The 16,507-nt window shown below is 43.7% G+C and overlaps 1 protein-coding gene across 1 annotated transcript in view; it reads right to left on the bottom strand.

The window, feature by feature from the left end:
- ELAC2 (elaC ribonuclease Z 2) overlaps positions 1–16,507 on the bottom strand; it is a 124,322-nt gene that overhangs the window by 84,800 nt on the left and 23,015 nt on the right. The window contains exons 6-9 of the mRNA XM_068116034.2: positions 14,972–15,040; positions 14,653–14,702; positions 14,397–14,455; positions 7,104–7,176 (exon numbers count right to left, since the gene is read on the bottom strand). Of these exons, the coding sequence (XP_067972135.2) occupies positions 7,104–7,176; positions 14,397–14,455; positions 14,653–14,702; positions 14,972–15,040 (251 nt within the window). The remainder of the gene's footprint in view (positions 1–7,103; positions 7,177–14,396; positions 14,456–14,652; positions 14,703–14,971; positions 15,041–16,507) is intronic.

The raw sequence follows: 16,507 nt of genomic DNA, 5'->3' as shown, positions 1-16,507 counted from the left end.
TATTATTTACAAGTATTTACAAAGTGAGGGGTTCTCGAAACCGCAACAATATATATATATATATACATATATATATATATATATATATATATATATATATATATATATATATATATATATATATATATATATATATATTGTTACGGACCGCGGATAAGGATGTTGTTTGCCGAGCGGATGGCGCCGCGGCCGAACAGTTACCCCGACTAACCCGATTTCTGAACGTTGGCCAAAATCGCGCCACAGATATTCAATGGGGAAAAGACTAAAGCGAAGGATGTGAAGAAGAAGAAAGACAAAGGGTAAGGAAAACAAATATAATTTATTTACTATATACAACCAAAAGTAACCAAGGAAGAAGGAAAGATAAGAAAATAATTTACAGAAGATATTAGAGACACAGTGCAACGCTAGCTTACCTACAGTCTTAATTAACCCAGGGACAGAACAAACAAGGACAGACTCACGCGGGGAATGATGATAGGAATGGCAGGAGGTGGATGGCTGGAGGGGGAGGAAGGTTCAGCTGGACCCGCAGCACGGTCGGGTCGGGGATTAGCAGCCGCCGCCCTTTATCGATCAGCTCGTTTAACAGCCGCCGTTCCTTCGCGGCCCTGCTCAAGAACTGCCGTCAAGGCCCCAAGCTGCTGTGGCTGAAGCTGCTGTTGTTGCTGCTGTGGCTGCTGCTGTTGTTGCTGCTGTGGTTGCTGCTGCTGCTGCTGTGTGTACGTCACATGCTCTTTCCAGGACTCATCTGAGGTGGGGGCGTCTTCTGCGGGTTATATATGCCACGCCCCTGAACCTTCGCGAACCTCCTTGATGTTTCTCTCCACACCCTCTCCAAGTCCAACCCCTTGTTCGTGGTTGGTTGAGTGGGGCTGACTCACTCCTCCCCTCTATGACGAGGTGGGGACACGCCTTTCTTCCCCGACCCGAGCACATGTTCAATGGTGGTTTTGGGGCGAAATCAACAACCCACAGCTGGAGCAAACCTGGCAAACTGCCCAGTGCAGTTGGCAATGGAGGCTTGGAGGGGATGTAATTGGCAATTGAGGCTTGGCAATGACGCAGTTGGAAATGGAGGTTTTGGGAATAGGAATTGACAGTGGATATATATATCTTGTTTCACTTGGTGCAATGGAGTGTCATCTTAATGGAAGACAAAGCCTTAACCTAATACACATAATAAGGAAATAAACTACTGAACAGGGGTATTATGGTGTCCTTCATGTATGCTTTATGGAACTAACTACGGGAACGCCCTTTGACCTTTATACAACACTGGAGCAAGGAGGGCGATATTCTAACAACCTTTTACAACAACAATAAAAACACAATCCTCATATCCACAACAATATATATATATATATATATATATATATATATATATACTGTATATATATATATATATATATATATATATATATATATATATATATATATTATATATATAGTCTGCTTGTCTGGTGGTCAAACAAACCAAGGCTTGGAAAGCCAAGACGCTTTCTTAGAAATCTTGACCAGGACATGATACAAGAACCGAACAGGAACACAAGAGGAGCAAACGAGATTACAGTGCCATCTCTCCCATATTGTTTCTCGTTCTGAGTACAACAACAACAACAACATGCATTTTAAGGCCATTTTCCCTGCTAGAGCGGGGGTTAGCCTTGCGGTCCCCATGACAATCTTCTCCATTTTGCCCTATTTTCTGCATCTCTCCTTGTTAACCCCCTTGCCCGCATTTCTTCTTCCACCATCTTTAGCCAAGTCTTTCTCAGTCTTCCCCGTCCTCTACTTCCTTCTACATTAACTTCCATCACTCTTCTCAACCAGTCACTTTCATCCTTCCTCAACACATGACCAAACCATCTCAACCTGTTCCTCTTCACAGCATCAATCACAGGCAATATTCCCATCATCTTTCGCAATTCATCATTTGTCTTCCTCTCTCTCAACGATACTCCGCACATCCATCGAACCATTCGCATTTCCACCCTTGCCAGCCTTCTTTGCTGCTCTACGTTCATTACCCATGTCTCGCTCCCATAAATCATAACACTTCTCACACATGCAGCATACACCTTTCCCTTCAGCTTCAACGACACTCCCCTCCTCATCAGCACGCCACTCAGTTCCCGAAACTTCTTCCATGCACATCTCACTCGAGCAACCGTTGCCGAGTCTGATCCACCTTCTCCATTCAGCATGTCTCCGAGGTAGCAAAATGTTTTCACACCTTCCAGCTTCACGCCGTCTCCAAGATCCAACTCAACATTTCCTCCATCTGTGCACACCTTACATTTGAATGTAGCTGCCACACTGGTAAATGACCCTCTCAGACCACTACATTTTTGATGAACCCACTCAGCGCACATTGTACATTGAATGGAGTTCACTCCGACACCCTTCCTGCACACAGCACACGGCCACTTCCCAGTTCTTTCCACCTCACCACATGCTTTACCACTTGCCATCACCTTCGTCTTTCCGATATTCACCTTCAGAGCTTTTGTCTACATACATTCCTTCCACTTGTTCATCTTTTCCTTCAGTCCATCCATACTTTCCGCAATCAACACCAGATCATCTGCATACAACAACTCCCACGGTAAACCCTCCTTTACGTTCTGAGCCAGCACCTCCATCACAGCTACAAATAGTAGTGGACTTAGTACCGACCCCTGATGCACTCCCACCTTCACCTCAAACTCACCACTGTTCCCGTCCTTCGTCCTTACAGCTGTGCGCGCTCTTTTGTACATTGCCATCACTACTCTGATAAACCATTCCTCCACTCCTAACTTCCTCAATGCCCATGTCAATACTTTGCGTGGAACCCTATCGAATGCTTTCTCCAGATCAACAAACCCAAAAAACAACTTCTTCCTCTTATCCATGTACTGTACTTCTCCTGCAACTGCCTCACAATGAAAAGCGCATCTGTCGTTCCTCTTCCTGGCATAAATCCAAACTGCATTTCGTCGATCTTCACTTTCTTCCTTATCCTCCTCTCCAACACCCTTTCCAATACCTTCATTCCATGCTCCAATAACTTTATCGCTCGGTACGAGCCACACTCCAGAGGGTCACCTTTCCCCTTGTATAGAGGGACGAGGGTACTCAGTTCCCAATGCACTGGAATGCGGCCTTCTTTCACCACCAGATTACAGATCTCTGTCATTCTCTTCACACCCCAACTTCCTGCTGCCTTCAACATATCTCCCACAACTCCCGTCGGCCCTCCCGCTTTTCCACTCTTCATTGCTTTTATCGCTTCCTCAACTTCCTTCTCAGTTATCTTCTCTGCCGGTCCTAAAACTGGGTTACTCTCTATGTTGCCATCCCATTCATTCTCTGTATTCAACAGCATTTCCATATATCTTTTCCATCTTCCTTTAATTCCATCTGGGTAACATATTATAACATCTGGTTCTGATTAACATATTATAACAGCATAATGTTTGCCTCAGGCCCTTCAGACCTTTAAAGTAGTAATATGCGTCCACAACCATCCTTGACCATGTTGTGTAATGTCGGCCAAGGCCCTAACTTTTTCCCTTTTAACTTTGTCTTCTCAGCAACCGATTGAGTGATTGACATGAAACTTTCAACATTGGAGCGCCTATCCATAGAGATTTAAATAAAACAACAAGACCGAAGGTCCAACAGCGGCTTAGCCAGGCTTATTTGATAATTTAGTTCAAGAGGATAGAATGACCTGGATGGGGATATCAGTTAGCAAATAATGCAAGTATTAATTTTTTTTGAAGTACTGCAAGTCTCTGAAGTGTCTGTCACCATGGAAGTAAAAAGATTGCATTGAGACACTGGTTTATTTTATATGTTTGGAGTCAACAATGAACCAACCATACACCGCTTCAATCCAGCAACTTTGCCGTCACGACAAAGAGATTGCAGTGTTAAGATTATATTTACTATATTATTATTAACGTTATTATTGTTGTTACGAAAATGATACTACTGTATTAAGAAACCTGGTCTAATTTGTCTGAAGCGGCCTGAAGGTGAGGCATGAGGCATGAAGCCCAAGGCCTATAAGTACTGTGTCGATGAAAGACCTATAACACCGATGCTTTCGATATTTGATGGTCATTTTAACAATCGGTTTGTTTGTGTTTAACAATAAATGAAAAATGTAAGGGTAGACTAGAGCATGGTGATTGTGATATACGACAGGTTCGACGATATGTTCGGCCTAAACGGCATATAAATAAAAATGGCGGTGTGTGGAGTCAGCCGTCGTACACCGTAATGACATCACAGACATAATCACATCACATCACATCACCCCTATCATGTGACCAGATCCTCAGCTCTGATTGGTGCACATTTGTAAGGGACATACATACATACATACAGCAATACAAACACTGTTCTAGACGGCTTTGCCCTATGGGCTACGTTGTAAAAAAAAAAGCAAAGTTACATGGTGATTGGATGGAAAATGAGGTTGGCGGTCTGAAAAGTTTTTCTGTACTCATGGGTTGCAGGACGTTTCACATATCAGTAATAAATGACCTTGACCTCGCTTCGCTCGGCCATGCCAATGATTTTTTTTTTTTAATAACAATAATTATTAATACGAGTTCCCTTTCAAGGAACTTCAATGCAAGTGAAATGGAAGAGATAAAAAAGAAGAGAAAATGGATGTCAAAAGAAGCTACTTTGTTGACACCAAAAAAAGATTATCTCAAGATTGTCTATGGAGAGAGGGAGAAAGAGGTATTAGGCGTGTGGAGGTTGAGTTGGGTATGGGGATAGGTGCTGGTCAGACATTGCCAACAACAGCCTCTCAATACAAAATACCCACACTAATTGAGGAGGTGACAGAGTCCAAAAGGGCAACAGATTGACATGTTGGACGAAGGTTATGAACAGACAGGAAGAAAATAAAGGGAGGGGTCAGCAAGGGTAGACCTCAGTGATAGGCATGCGAAAGAACATGACGTGGTGATGGGGCACGGTCACGAGGTACTTGGTATCCCTCCCTCTTTCTCATTTTACCACTCAAATCCCAACCCTTAATTTCCTTCCTAGCATACTGGTGTTGGTGTTGCCTGGTGTTGGCTTAGTAGTTAGGGTGCCGGCTTGGGATCCTAGGATGCTGAGTTCGAATCCCGGTCGATCGCTGAATTAACGCCAAGGGGGTTGATGCAGCCTGTCATCTTTCCGAGGTCGGCAAATTGAGTACCAGCTTGCTGGGATTAATGATCCCGGTGTGTACCCCGATTTAGAATAGGTACACCGTACCCCTGCGATCGTAAGAGGCGACGAAGGGTTGGCGTCAGGAAGGGCATCCGGCCATAAAAACATTGCCTCAAACAGGGAACCATGATGGTCATGGGACCCGCAAGGCTAACCCCTGCTGTAGCGGGGGGAAAATGGCCTTAAAACGATCACTCATTCATACATGATGGGAACGTATTCTCAAGGAAGCAACGTGAAAACGCAAACTACAGTGATGAAATGATTCTCAAGCTGCGATCTTTTCCACGGACTTTGAAGGTTCACTTTCAAATGCCTTATGTGCCAAAGGGCAAATGCTGAGTGTTAACATTGTGGGTGGAACCTGTCACGAATGAGGTTTTAACCATACTCGATTATATAATGGTTAGAGCGTCTGCTCTGAGTCTGGGAAATCGGCAGTTCGAAACCCGGCCGAGTCATACCAAAGACTTAAAAAAGGAATGTGCTGCTTCCTCGCTTGACTTTAGGCATTTTTTTAAAAGAATGATAACTTGACAAACATATGCAGGCTTGATGGGCCCAATGGCGTCCTTCTGCGTTTAAGTTTTTTGAAAGGAATTAGTGACACAAGACTCGAGACCAAAGGCCGTTGCTCCATGGCATGAAACCCATACAGTCAATTCTATTTTTATAGTTGGTCTCTTCGCAGAACAAAATATGCACATAGCCCAAAAACCAACTATTTCTTTAAAATTGTCTACACGACATTTAATATGAATCTGAATGCAGACAGGATAGCTGACTAAAGGTTCAGTTCCAAGTATGGCATGCTCCACAATACATGACCAACTGCTGAAACGAAACCAGAAGGGAAACTTTAGTCATGATGGACTTCTTCAGGATTAATCCTCTCATAATAATACCAAACAAGAGTAAGTGCCAAACATTAAGTGCACACTCTGCAGCTTTCAATTTCAAATGAAATTTTTTAATACATCCTATCAGAAAGGTTTATCTTAAGTCCAAGCACAGGTAGGTAATGTGGAAAATGCATATAAATAGCAAGGCCTTCACAGTACATTTGGCACAAGGCTGGCATTTTGAGCAAATTCACCGTCACACCAGTCATGAGCACATTCCACATGTTGTTTCTGCTTTTACGAAATATGTTCAAACGTCTTTGGCCTGTTAATTTATCTATGCAAGGGTAAACATTTGGCCATGGGGTCGAAATCTCAAAATGTAAACATGTCACATTGTTTCTCCAGAGATAATCAAAAGTTACACGGCAAGGGATTTTAAATTACTGAAGGTGAGGTTGTGTTTGTCCCTTTAAACAATCCACAGGATAAAGCTCGCGTTGTACCGCGTCTACGAGAGGATGGTGCAGAAGGAGCATGCTCGCCTTCAAGCATCGAGCGGTCCAGTCTGGGTTTGATTCTCAGCTCGACTATAAACACACTCGGTCAGGACCCAAACTGAATCAGCGAGTGCCTCCTAAGTAGGAGGTTTGGTCAATGAGTGGGCCATCCGAACTGAAGAACCGTCTACCACCAATAGCCGGCAGTCGTTTCAAGGTCCAACGGAGTCTTCCGATAAAGACTTGGCGAGTCATCACCGGGATGCTGCCCAATTTCCAAATTCCGTCCCTCACTAGCTAGCTCCAGTCCAAAGTCAAGCCTGACCAGCGGGTTAGTGAAAAGGCTTGCACCAATCCTACGTGATGCAGTACAAGCCAAGTCTAAACTAAAAATGGGAACATGGCGCCAGAATAAATATAGTGCAAACTGTATGGAAAGGAAACAATTTCCAAACTAGACAACACACACCATCAGCAATATCTTCAACCTCACCAAAACAAACTGATAATCGTAAACATAGTACAGACGTACCTCTCGACCATCAAAATGAACGGCCTTGCCTTCCTTCCACTGCCTTACCATGGTGCCGAGTTCTGGGGAATTCCTGCACGAGTGCCCATGCAAAAACATCAGGCCTATATAACCAATCAAAGGCTTCTGTATTTGCAAGTAAGCTCGCACCATAAAATATAATTTGTGCATATAATGGATCCCATGGGAGGAATTCGAGTTAGAAATTTTTTTTTGAAATAATAATTGCTTTAATATCTCACCAAGTGCATATTCAAACTTGTAATCATCAAATCAAACTCACTGAACTATGTATTAAATACACAGAAAATGCATCAACATGTCGTTATATCAGCCGTTACATTTGGCTCTGGGCGGCGATGGGAAACAGAGGAAGAGTTTATCAATTTGAGAGATGAAAGCATAATGCCATTGATGGAGTAAACATAATGTATTGGAAAGGGGTTTGCAAAACTCTTCCTTCAGGCATCCTTGGGGGTGAGGAGAGGGGGCGAGGGGGGGGGGTGCAGAAAGGATAGGGGAGGGGAAATCCAAGGACTTACTTTAGATTCAATAACGTTTAAAATTACAGAACCCCAGCATTCCATTCATCACTTGGCCAACATCAAATCTGCACTAAGCAGCAGGTGCGTGCATCACGGATGTGCAAACACAAAAAGAAAGATGTCAAATGCAAAGACAAAGCAAAGACATGACGTCAATAGGCAAAGGCGTGCATGTGATCTCTCAAGGCAATCAAATGGAGAAAATTGTTTTGCAGGTACAGAGGAATATACCTACCCAGGACCAATTTTGCTGCTGTTTTACATGTCATCAATGAAAAGGATCAGAAAGACATTAAAAATACAATAAATAGCACCGCAAAGCGGGCGTAACCCCTCAGCCCCTGCATGGTGGAAACCAATTTCAAGATGGCTGCCGTGGCGGCCATATTGAAAATCGCAGCGCGCCCTATTTTCGAAAGGAACCTTCCTCTACTCAACCCCAACACACACTGCAAAAATGGATTTAATCGGACAAGCCGTTCTGCTCGAAATTGACGGAAACCAATTTCAAGATGGCTGCCGTGGCGGCCATATTGAAAATCGCAGCGCGCCCATTTTCGAAAGGCACCTTCCTCGACCCAACCCCAACACACACTGCAAAAATGGATTTAATCGGACAAGCCGTTCTGCTCGAAATTGACGGAAACCAATTTCAATATGGCTACCGTGGCGGCCATGAAAATCGCAGCGCGTCCATTTTCGAAAGGAACCTTCCTCGACCCAACCCCAACACACACTGCAAAAATGAATTTCATCGGACAAGCCATGCTGCTCGAAATTTACGGAAACCAATTTCAAGATGGCTGCCGTGGCGGTCATATTGAAAATCACAGCGTGCCCATTTTCGAAAGGAACCTTCCTCTACTCAACCCCAACACACACTGCAAAAATGGATTTAATCGGCCAAGCCGTTCTCCTTGAAATTGACGGAAACCAAAAGTTGACGGACGCCCGCGACGACAATACCCCTTAGCCCAATTTGGGCTGAGGGGTGAAAAAGGCTTCGTTAAGATGTGCGAGTGCATTTGACACCGGCTTGGCTTGAACGCCTTAAGGGAAGTTCACCATCTCTTCATCTTGTGTTCTTAACAAGATAAATCACCAAAAGAGACCAGAACAAACTTGAATGAGTAAATCAGTGACCGCTTGGCTAGTGACATTAGGATTCGCATCTGGATATCCAAGGATGTTATGTCTTTTGGCAAGAAGCAACTTTTGGTGACACGTCAATAAACAAACAAATAAAAAGTGCAGACACAGAGATAGAAACACAGCATGGATCCAGAAAATGAAAGGAGGGTATGGGGGGAAAAACGATAAATAAAAAAATTCAGTTAGGATTGAGGAGGTTGGGATGGAAAAATACATTCCGATGCATAAACGACACTCTAAACGACATACAACACCAAAATACCATATCGCTCGGAATTATAAATAAGGAACACGCACCTCTACATCTCTGAAAAGCAATATTATGATAAAGCTATGCTTTGGCCGAGAAACAAAAGTCTGGGATTGATTCCTGATTGGACTATAAACTGTGACCCTACGCTCGAAGCACCAGCATGACGGTTTATACTCGGATTAAGAATCTAACGCAGAACAGACAGCTCAAATGAGACCTCAACACCTCGGAGCTATTCCCTTAGCCCCGGGAATGTAGTACCTTGGAAGGAAGGCAGGCGTATGCACGCACATGCACACAGACACACACAAACAAAAACCTCTCCATCCCCACTTGCCTCGTTTCTTGCATTTTAAATAAATTATCAGAATTTAGAATGTTCAACTGCATGCTAACGACGAAATCCAATTGGAGAAAAACGTTCTGGCTTTGTCCCTTTTCTTGCCTGAATGATGCGCATTTGCTGAGAACCCTCTTTCTTTTAATTTAAACTATTTGGCCTTGGCTGATAACACAAACTGAGTCGTTGGACTTGCTTATGTAATATGTAGATGATGCCCGATGTGGAAAATTGCCTGAGCAGTCGAGCCACCTTTGTGGCATGTGACGTAAAGAAAATCGTCGGTGCTCGCTTTCACTCCAAAACATTTAGACGTGTTTGGTAAAGGATTGTGTCCACAAAGTCTGCTTATGGGAAATGATGACCGGCTGGACACTTGGAGTTTTAGCCCTTCGTAAGAGCAAAATAAATAAATAAATAAAAAGAAGGAGAGCACTTTTGCTGTGACGATGGGCGCTAATGCTCGAAACGGCAGCAGCAGTTCTCTTGCAACAATGTAAACACTTTCATAGTCTTTCAGTTGATAAGACACATTGTTTAACTTATCCCACCAACGTACACAGACATAGGCCCTCACCGTACAACAACAACAACATGCATTTTAAGGCCATTTTCCCTGCTAGAGCGGGGGTTAGCCTTGCGGTCCCCATGACAATCTTCTCCATCTTGCCCTATTTTCTGCACCTCCCCTTGTTAACCCCCTTGCCCGCATTTCTTCGTCCACCATCTTCAGCCAAATCTTTCTCGGTCTTCCCCGTCCTCTACTTCCTTCTACATTCATTTCCATCACTCTTCTCAACCAGTCACTTTCATCCTTCCTCAACACATGACCAAACCATCTCAACCTGTTCCTCTTCACAACATCAATCACAGGCTCTATTCCCATCATTTTTCGCAATTCATCATTTGTCTTCCTCTCTCTCAACGATACTCCGCACATCCATCGAACCATTCGCATTTCCACCCTTTCCAACCTTCGTTGCTGCTCTACGTTCATTACCCATGTCTCGCTCCCATAAATCATAACACTTCTCACACATGCAGCATACACCTTTCCCTTCAGCTTCAACGACACTCCCCTCCTCATCAGCACGCCACTCAGTTCCCGAAACTTCTTCCATGCACACCTCACTCTTGCAACCGTTGCCAAGTCTGATCCACCTTCTCCATTCAGCATGTCTCCGAGGTAGCAAAGTGTTTTCACACCTTCCAGCTTCACGCCGTCTCCAAGATCCAACTCAACATTTCCTCCATCTGCAGCTCCCTCTGTGCACACCTTATATTTGAATGTAGCTGCCACACTGGTTAATGACCCTCTCAGACCACTACATTTTTGATGAACCCACTCAGCGCACATTGTACATTGAATGGAGTTCACTCCGACACCCTTCCTGCACACAGCACAGGGCCACTTCCCAGTTATTTCCACCTCACCACATGCTTTACCACTTGCCATCACCTTCGTCTTTCCGATATTCACCTTCAGACCTTTTGTCTCCATACATTCCTTCCACTTGTTCATCTTTTCCTTCAGTCCATCCATACTTTCCGCAATCAACACCAGATCATCTGCATACAACAACTCCCACGGTAAACCCTCCTTTACGTTCTGAGCCAGCACCTCCATCACAGCTACAAATAGTAGTGGACTTAGTACCGACCCCTGATACACTCCCACCTTCACCTCAAACTCACCACTGTTCCCGTCCTTCGTCCTTACAGCTGTGCGCGCTCTTTTGTACATTGCCATCACTACTCTGATCAACCATTCCTCCACTCCTAACTTCCTCATTGCCCATGTCAATACTTTGCGTGGAACCCTATCGAATGCTTTCTCCAGATCAACAAACCCAAGAAACAACTTCTTCCTCTTCTCCATGTACTTCTTCTGCAACTGCCTCACAATAAAAAGCACGTCTGTCGTTCCTCTTCCTGGCATAAATCCAAACTGCATTTCGTCGATCTTCACTTTCTTCCTTATTTGTATTAGTTGCGGATTATTGCCCTAACCTAACCTAAATTAAACCCTAACCCTAACCCTAACCCACACTCCTCTACAACCCTGCTCCTGGACTTTTTTAACCAACACATCTGCCAAAAGATACTCTCCAACACCCTTTCCAATACCTTCATTCCATGCTCCAATAACTTTATCGCTCAGTACGAGCCACACTCTAGAGCAGCGGTCGGGAACCTATGGCTCGCGAGCCATATATGGCTCTTCCGGTGACGGCATATGGCTCCCAGACAATTTTGAGTTGAAAAAAAAAAAATTAAAAAAAAAAAATCAGTTTGGAACTGATTTTAAAATACTTGTGATATTTCTTAATAATACTGTGTCATTTTAAAGTAAACAGAAATTAGTTTTGAAGATAAATTTCATGGGTCACGGGTCACCCGTGGGTCGGGTCGGGAACCAATGGCTCGCGAGCATGTCCGCGTCATTGTAAAGGTGAAGAAATCAATTTTATCAGATAGCCAACTAGTTTATCCGCTTCAACCCTTGTAACGGAAAAGATGGCGAAAAGAAAAAAAAGACGATGATTACCGTGCATTCCAGGCTGCGTGGACAGAGGAATTTGCATTTGGTGAGAGAGCAGGATCTGCGGTATGTCTAATATGCAATGATAAAATTGCATCGATGAAACGGTCAAATATAAAGCGGCACTTCGATACGCACCATGCTTCATTTGCATCGAAATGTCCAGCGGGGGACAGCAGGAAAAGGGCATGCGAGGAGCTACAGCGGAGAGTGCAGACGAGTCAGCAGCAACTACGTGTGTGGACCAAGCAAGGTGACGGGAATTCCGCTAGCTTTGCGGGTGCTTTGGCAATAGTAAGGAATGGAAAGCCATTCACAGATGGCGAGTATGCCAAAACATTCATGCTTGATGTGGCCAATGAACTGTTTGATGACTTCCCAAATAAAGACAAGATAATTATCAAACGAATAAAAGACATGCCCCTGTCAGCAAGAACTGTGCACGATCGTAGCATCATGATGGCAAATCAAGTCGAGGAAACACAAATTAAGGACATAAACGCCGGGACATACTTTTCTCTCGCGTTAGATGAGTCAACAGACGTTAGCCATCTATCTCAGTGCAGTATAATTGCCAGGTATGCTGCAGGTGACACACTGCGTGAGGAAAGCTTGGCTGTTTTGCCAATGAAAGGGACAACAAGAGGAGAGGATTTATTCACGTCTTTCATGGAGTTTGCTAAAGAAAAAAAACTACCGATGGATAAACTTATTTCTGTCTGTACTGATGGTGCACCCTGTATGTTGGGGAAGAACAAAGGATTTGTAGCGCTTCTCCGTGAACATGAAAAGAGAGCCATCCTAAGTTTTCATTGCATCCTGCACCAGGAGGCGCTTTGCGCTCAGACGTGTGGCCAGGAGCTTGGTGAGGTGATGTCGCTGGTCATTCGAGTGGTCAACTTTATTGTTGCCCGAGCTTTAAATGATCGCCAGTTTAAAGCTCTGTTAGAAGAAGTTGGGAATCATTATCCCGGTCTGCTTTTACACAGCAACGTGCGTTGGTTGTCAAGGGGGAAGGTGCTCAGCCGTTTTGCAGCTTGCCTGAGTGAAATCCGGACTTTTCTTGTAATGAAAGGCGTCAAGCATCCTGAGCTAGACAACACTGACTGGCTCCTGCAGTTTCACTATCTCATGGACATAACTGGCCATCTGAACCAGCTCAATGTGAACATGCAAGGTATTGGAAATACAATGTCATCCCTTCAACAAGCAGTGTTTGCATTTGAAAGCAAGCTGGAAGTCTTTCTCAGGGACATTGAAACAGGTCGTCTTCTGCACTTTGAAAGACTGCAACAATTTAGAGATGCATGCTTAGCAAGTGACTCCACTCAACATCTGGATCTCCAGCAGCGAGCTGGCTTTACGTCCAATCTCCTGCAGTCATTCAAAGCACGTTTTGGAGAATTTCGTGCGCGCACTGGTCTTTTCAAGTTCATCACTCATCCACATGAGTGTGCAGTGGACAAAATCGACCTGACATGCATCCCCGGGGTCTCTATCGGAGACTTTGAGCTGGAAGTTGCTGACCTGAAGGCATCAGACATGTGGATGAGTAAGTTCAAGTCACTTAATGGAGAGTTGGAAAGTCTTGCGCGACAGCGAGCAGAGCTGGCGAGGGAACACAAGTGGACAGAAATGAAAAATCTTCAACCTGAAGACCAGCTGATTCTTAAAACTTGGAACGAGCTTCCTGTGACATACCACACAATGCAGCGTGTGAGTATTGCCGTATTGACCATGTTTGGCTCTACATATGCATGTGAGCAGTCATTCTCGCATATGAGGAACATTAAGACCAACCTACGCTCACGTTTAACTGATGGAAGCCTCAACGCCTGCATGAAGCTCAACCTCACCACGTTTGAACCAGACTACAAGGCCATCAGCAAAACCATGCAGCACCAGAAGTCGCATTAAAAGTAAGACATATTTAATTTATTATACGTTAAAAATACTATATGGCTCTCAATGAAATATATTTAGAAATATTTGGCTTTTATGGCTCTCCCAGTCAAAAAGGTTCCTGACCCCTGCTCTAGAGGGTCACCTTTCCCCTTGTATAGAGGGACGAGGGTACTCGGTTCCCAATCCACTGGAATGCGGCCTTCTTTCACCACCAGATTACAGATCTCTGTCATTCTCTTCACACCCCAACTTCCTGCTGCCTTCAACATATCTCCCACAACTCCCGTCGGCCCTCCCGCTTTTCTACTCTTCATTGCTTTTATTATCGCTTCCTCAACTTCCTTCTCAGTTATCTTCTCTCACTGTATCTCAATAAAAGGTTCACTGAGGCTACTTCTTGCAAAACGTTTAAAATAAGCTAGTGGGGATGGAGTGCGGGGGTGGGGAGAAGGAAAGGTGAAGATAAGATCCCATTGGGGGATTCAAATCCATGCGATCACAAACAATTAATCAGTTTTACCCACTTGGCCAGGACAAAGTGACAAAAGATACTTACATTGGCAAGCCAAGTACTGCCCCTCTCTCCAACATGAACGCCCCCGGTTTTTCACGCAGCTGGAAAGGACGGCAATGGAAAAGATCCGACATTTTAAACTACCATGGACTCCCATTAAAAAGCAAAGCATTGCGAGAAGCATGTTGAGAAAAATTTCAGAAGAAGAAGCAGAAAAAAAGATTTATGTTTTAATATCTTCTCTTTTATATTATCCGTTACCTTGTGATGCACTTGCAACTGATACTGTGCTATTTACCTTGCAAAGGTACGATACAACGGTAGGGTTTTCAGAGTCTGCTTTTTTGCCTTTCAACGACAATTTTGCGGTTGAAAGGATGTGGGAGGGAGAGAGGTGGGGAGCAAAGATGGGTGCACGTCTTTAGAATAATGAAAAAAAAAAACATTCATTGCAGAAATACATTTGAAAAAAAAAAGTAATTAAAAGCATTTCCATCGTATTCCATGAAAAAAGCAAAGGGGTCACGCGTGTCAATTGGTTTGTGCAAGTCCGTGAGCTGTATGATAATATTTCACAAAATTGTACAATATCCATTTGCAAGAAGCAGAAAACTTACTGAAAATGGGTATTTGGTGGACAGACATTGTATTGTCCACATACATGGGCTCCTTGTAGGATTGTACATCTGCGTACAGAGAGCACAATGGTCGAATGAGACATAAGTTGCTCAAACTCCACATTGGGGGAATGATGAGAGTGCAGTGACGAACTTCCCAATCACATGTGCAATGCTCCAACAGGTAAAACTTTCTTTATAATTGATTCATTGATTGATGAATGACGAGTTATTATAGCAATATGCCCACACACACCATTAAAAAATTGATAAACAATTGCAGACATATCAAGTATTGGAGCAACGAGCACAAGATTACCAAACATCCCCCATCTCGTCACTTCCTCCCAAACCTTTCATCCCTTCCCCCATCCAAAACCAAATGAAAGCTGGCAGAATACAAAAAGTACTGCAAATAAAATCAAAACAAGAACAGATACATTCAAAGTACACCGCCCCCATGCCAAATAAATAAATATCCTCCAGCACGCAACATCGCCGGGGTGCCTACGGCCAGTACAATACCGCCGTGTAGCTCATAGAGACTGTATTGGAAGGGAGAAAAAAAGAAAAGAAAAAAACACCTTTAGAGGCCATTTTCCCCCGCAAAGCGGGGGTTGGCCTTTTTCGGGGACCGTGGTTGTTGTTGTTTTTCGGTCCCCTTTTTGAAGCAATGTTTTACGGCCGGATGCCCTTCCTGACGCCAACCCTTTTTGCCGCCTTTAACGACAAACAGGGAATTACCAGTGAACTGGTACTCAATTAGCCAACCTCGGAAGGATGACAGGCTGAGTCAACCCCCCTGGCGTTAATTCAGCAATCGACCGGGATTCGAACCCAGGATCCTAGGATCCTAAGCCGGCACCCTAGCCACTAGCCCAACACCAGGGACCAGGGAAGGGAGAGGTGTACAATAATTGATTGATTAATTGCATAATTAAAATCAATAAAAATATTTTCTTAATCAATTGGCTAATAGCATACCTAAACCACCAGTGCTTCATCCGAAGCTGTAACTTTTTGAAAATTAATTAAATAAGTAATTAATAAAAAAAACCTAAATAATTAATTTATTAATGAATAAATAATTAATCGATTAATTGATTAATCAAGAAATCAAAAATATGCTTTATTTATAGCCACATCACTTGCTCCCTATTTTGCCAAAATTTCAGCTTCCTAGCTCAAAGGATGGCTGAGATATCGCCCCGACAAACAAACAAACAAACAAACAAGAAAACAAGCAAACAACCGGAGTGAAAACTGAGTACTCCCTTTCAGCGTGTGTCATTGCCAGGCCCTGCAGTGCCTGGCAATGATGTTAGGCAGCACCTGGAGATGGCATAGGAAAGGAGCGGTGTACAAATTTCATCTTGATCGGATGAAGTTTTGTACTTGTCAAATTATGACGTCATAATGGAGGCACCTATGACAATATGACATCATCATTAACATATTTTATTCCCCATGGAGAGTTCTTTGCAATGAGCCATGTCTCAATTTTTTCGATCCAGCGCTGTCGGAGATATAGCGGTG

This window comes from Myxine glutinosa, chromosome 5 (genome assembly GCF_964187855.1).
Source record: "Myxine glutinosa chromosome 5, kmMyxGlut1.1, whole genome shotgun sequence".
Classification (NCBI taxonomy): domain Eukaryota; kingdom Metazoa; phylum Chordata; class Myxini; order Myxiniformes; family Myxinidae; genus Myxine; species Myxine glutinosa.
Note: the sequence above shows the minus strand (reverse complement) of the source record. Positions and strands in the feature narration are given on the sequence as shown.